Genomic DNA, 4,741 nt, shown 5'->3' with positions numbered 1-4,741 from the left:
TATATATATATATATATATATATATATATAAAGAGGGCTAATCAACCAAGACAGTAAACAAAATTCAAAATGCCATGGTAAATGGTAAACCAAGCAGCCGTCGCATTATCCAAACTAAAATTTCAAGCCATCAGGTCCCTCACCCTAAAAACCAAATTCCAACTGTAATATCTACATTCTCGAGTAATCACTGTGTGGCAATCAGAAATATTTAAAACGGTAACAAAAACAAGCAAAACTTCGCCCAAAAACAGGCAAGACAGTAGCTGAATTTTGAGCTGAAAGCGAAATGAAAATAATAAAATGTCACGCAGATCAGTTCAACTCACTAAGCTATCTACTCATTGAACAGGAGAAAAAATCATTTACACAAGGGATAAGCAAAAAGCGAACAGAATTACCTTCTTTCTTGACCTTCTCATTGAGATTCTTAATGTATATGGTCTGGTTAGGTGGTATATCCCCCAATAACATGGTGGTTCGCGTTCACGTTCAGCGCCTTCGGCTTACAGAGAATCACGGAGCACCCAACACAAATCTGGTTCTTCGAATGTAGCAGGACGAAGGAGACTCGGCGGAAGCAGGATAGAGCCCTAGAATAGCAAAATTGCTAATGGGCCTCCAATATTCAACCCAGGCCCAAAAGAGTTGCTTCTCAATGGGTCATTCAACCTTTTTTTAGGATATTCCTTTTAAAAAATACTAATATTTAAAAATTTTACTTAGTATTTATATAACCTAATAATATTGGAAAGTAAAAAAAAACAAACGTAGATAGGGAACTACCATTGTGGAGAGTCGTGTTCATCTAACGTGGTATCAGAGTCATGCCCTAAACTTAGTCATGTCAATAGATTGGTAAATTCTCAAATGTCGAACAAAGGACTCCAAAAGAAAAGGAGTCGAGTCTCCTCGAAGACATAATAAAAAATGACTAAGACTCTAAAAAAAAAGAGTCGAGCCTCGATTAAGGGGAGGTGTTGGATGATGAAAGTCCCATATCGGCTAATATTATCTCCATGATAGCTTATGTTCAAAGTGAACAGTGTACAATATCATACCAATGTGGAGAGGAGGTGTTCATATGACCTAATAATCTAAATCTGGACTGTCCAACCTAACCCAAATCAAAAAAAATTGGATTGGGTTAGATCTATTTTTTTGGGTTGGTTTGAATTTTTTTAAAATCGAACCGAAAAATAAGGTCACAACACCAACACAACCCTACCCAAAGATAGAGAGTAGGGTTGGGTCAGGTTGTGGTTCGAGTTATAGCTCTATTTTCAAGATGGTCAGTTAATAGGGTTGGGTCAGGTTGTAGTTTGAGTTATAGCTCTATTTTCAGGATGATCGAGTAGGGTTGAGTCAGGTTGTGGTTCGAGTTATAGCTCTATTTTCAAGATGGTCAGTTAATAGGGTTGGGTCAGGTTGTGGTTCGAGTTATAGCTCTATTTTCAAGATGGTCAGTTAATAGGGTTGGGTCAGGTTGTAGTTTGAGTTATAGCTCTATTTTCAGGATGATCGAGTAGGGTTGAGTCAGGTTGTGGTTCGAGTTATAGCTTTATTTTCAAGATGGTCAGTTAATAGGGTTGGGTCAGGTTGTGGTTCGAGTTATAGCTCTATTTTCAAGATGGTCAGTTAATATTTGAACTCCCGATCAAATCTTTATACAGATACCCTACTAATATCATCTTATAACTGATAGATCGAGTATAATAACTAGGCTAACGTTTTTTTCTATCAAATTAAATATATACGAGCGAATGTTGTCCACTACATAGGATTATCAAACCCACCAACCACACTAAGGATAAACAAATGTTGTTGCTTTTAGGGAGTTTACGTACCTATAGCAATTTGTTGCATTAGCGACAATAATGCCACACTAGTGGAGTATTCACATAAATAATTAAGGTGACATTAATATATTTATAATCAAGAGAGTTTAATTATTTATTATTAAATAAATTAAAGTTATTATGCCTTTTTATATGTATAATATATTTAATAAATAAATAAATCATTTGAATATTTTTATTATTTTACTCCATTATATAAATCCCAAAAAGTTTAGACGAAGCTTCCTCCATGCCCTTTTAGTCATTTATTTATTTATGATACAAAAATCGATATTAAGTAACTTCTTGAAAATCTGACGAAACACGATTATTTTATTATTTATTGTCAGGAGTGTAACTCTGTTAGTCACTCCCGTGCTACGACCTTATCCTTACCTAAAAGTCATTTCAAAAACAGGGTAGAGAAACTGATTATGGGGTTGTTAGATGAACACGACAACGACTCTCCACAATGGTATGACATTGTTTGGACTTCCTCAAAAGGCCTCATCCCAGTAGAGAATATCCAACACCTCCCCTCAAACAAAATACGTCTCCCCTTAATCGAGGCTCGACTCCTTTTAGAGTCTTCGAACAAAGTACACCCTTTGTCCAACATTTGAGGATTCTATTGACATGGCTCTAATACCATGTTAGCTGAACACGACTCTCCACAATGGTATGATATTGTCAATTTTGAGCATAAGCTCTCATGACTTGGCTTTGGGCTTCCGAAAAAGGCCTCATCCCAATAGAGAATATCCAACACCTCCCCTCAAACAAAATACGTCTCCCCTTAATCGAGGCTCGACTCCTTTTAGAGTCTTCGAACAAAGTACACCCTTTGTCCAACATTTGAGGATTCTATTGACATGGCTCTAATACCATGTTAGCTGAACACGACTCTCCACAATGGTATGATATTGTCAATTTTGAGCATAAGCTCTCATGACTTGGCTTTGGGCTTCCGAAAAAGGCCTCATCCCAATAGAGAATATCCAACACCTCCCCTCGAACAAAATACGTCTCCCCTTAATCGAGGCTCGACTCCTTTTAGAGTCTTCGAACAAAGTACACCCTTTGTCCGACATTTGAGGATTCTATTGACATGGCTCTAATACCATGTTAGCTGAACACGACTTTTCACAATGGTATGATATTGTCCACTTTTTAGCATAAGCTCTCATGGCTTTGCGGGCTTTCGAAAAAGTCTCATACTGATAGAGATAGTATTAATTGATTATAAACTCATGATCATTCCCTAAATTAGCCGATGTGAGATTTTCATCTAACACGGGTAACACTCTTAAATGTTTATATGTTTTTATATTTTATGACGTTTTCACATCGAGTGAATATATTTCTTATTAAATTTTTTGATTGTTGAACTATTTAGTTAAATTGCATGCTATTTCCGACCTACGTGGAATATCGAGTCAAATTCATAAACTATATATATATATATATATATATATATATATATTTGGAACATCGTATATAAAACCATTTTATTTTATAAATTAACGTAGGAGTACTAAACCAGCGCAGGTTGCCGGAATTGAGACAGACAAATTTACATGGTTCACAACATATGCATCTGAAGTGCCAAAACAAGACCAGGGACCGACTCGCCGCACACCTTGCTCTGCCACACACTCTGGCAGTTAGTCGTCATCAGGGTATCAGCCTCCGCATACGGCGGAGATGACGACGGCGACTCCTCATCAGCGGCGGTGGCGAAACGCTTGACAGTAACAGAAGTGTTGAGATACTCCTTGACATGCGTTATAACCCCATCAGTAATGGTCCAAGCATGGACCCACGAAACGGCGCGTTTCGTGTCGTAGCCTTCAGCGAGGACGGTGGGCCCAAATGCGACGATGGAGATGGGTGCAAAGACGAAGGAAGAGGAGGAGACGCCGGTGAGGAGACGCATCAAGTATTGGTGCGACGGTGGACCATGGAACCACCACTCCAAGTCCGGCGCCAGAAGGCGGTGCACCGTCTCCACGTCTTTGGAACTCAACGCGTCGTAAAGTGCCGTCACTATCGCAACGCTGATCTCGTTCTGCTCCGATGGCGACTCTGAGTTTGCCAGTTTCGTGTTTCCGACGAGTGCTGCCGGAGGCCGGTTGAATTATGTTCGCCGGAAAAACGAGAGTGTTGGGAGTGAATTAAAGTTGAAACTTTTTCGGCCTCCGGTTGACCTTTTATAACGAGTTGGAGTGCATGTGTTCGAGAGGGTTCTATGCTCTAAAGATTGAATCCAAAGCATTTATAGCCAAGAGTTTCGCTACACGACAAGGATATTTGTCAATTTGACAATAATAAAACAAAAATAGAAAAATAAAATATTATATATATATATATATATATAGTTTCCAAGTTCATGGTGTTTATTATTATTATTATTATTATTATATTTCAAATTTAAATAGTGATTATATTCATGGATCTAGCCGTGATTATATTCCTTTGTCTCTAACTAATTTTCGATTTTGCTAGAGATGCTGAGAAATAGAAATAGAATTGGAATAAAAGTGTGTATTCTCATTCATATTCATAACCTTCACATAGGATAAAAGCTAGCAACTAATTCTTACGAGTAAAATATAAACTAATTAAATATTGAGAATAAAATAAAATATATTATAAATCAAATTATAAAGGAAAAAATATTAAAATATAAATATATAACGTATATTTCATAAATAATATATACTCCAAATATTATATCTCAACAGAAATTTTAATTATTTTAATATTAAAATTTGAATTTTAAAAATTATATTTTTTCGGGATTTTTTTTTTTAATTTTTATAATTAATATTATATTAGCAGCAGGATAAAAGCATGTATAAAATACTCTTGATAAAATGTAATTAAAAATATGAGTGGATTAA

General features: G+C 36.4%; 1 protein-coding gene across 1 annotated transcript; it reads right to left on the bottom strand.

The window, feature by feature from the left end:
- Positions 1-3,420: 3,420 nt before the first annotated feature.
- Positions 3,421-3,774, bottom strand: LOC111788450 (senescence associated gene 20-like). Its single transcript, XM_023668783.1, has one exon. It carries the CDS (start codon positions 3,772-3,774, stop codon positions 3,421-3,423), a length of 354 nt encoding a protein of 117 aa, XP_023524551.1.
- Between the last annotated feature and the right edge of the window lie 967 nt (positions 3,775-4,741).

This window comes from Cucurbita pepo, chromosome LG02 (genome assembly GCF_002806865.2).
Source record: "Cucurbita pepo subsp. pepo cultivar mu-cu-16 chromosome LG02, ASM280686v2, whole genome shotgun sequence".
Taxonomy (NCBI): domain Eukaryota; kingdom Viridiplantae; phylum Streptophyta; class Magnoliopsida; order Cucurbitales; family Cucurbitaceae; genus Cucurbita; species Cucurbita pepo.
This window is presented reverse-complemented; position numbering and strand designations above follow the sequence as displayed.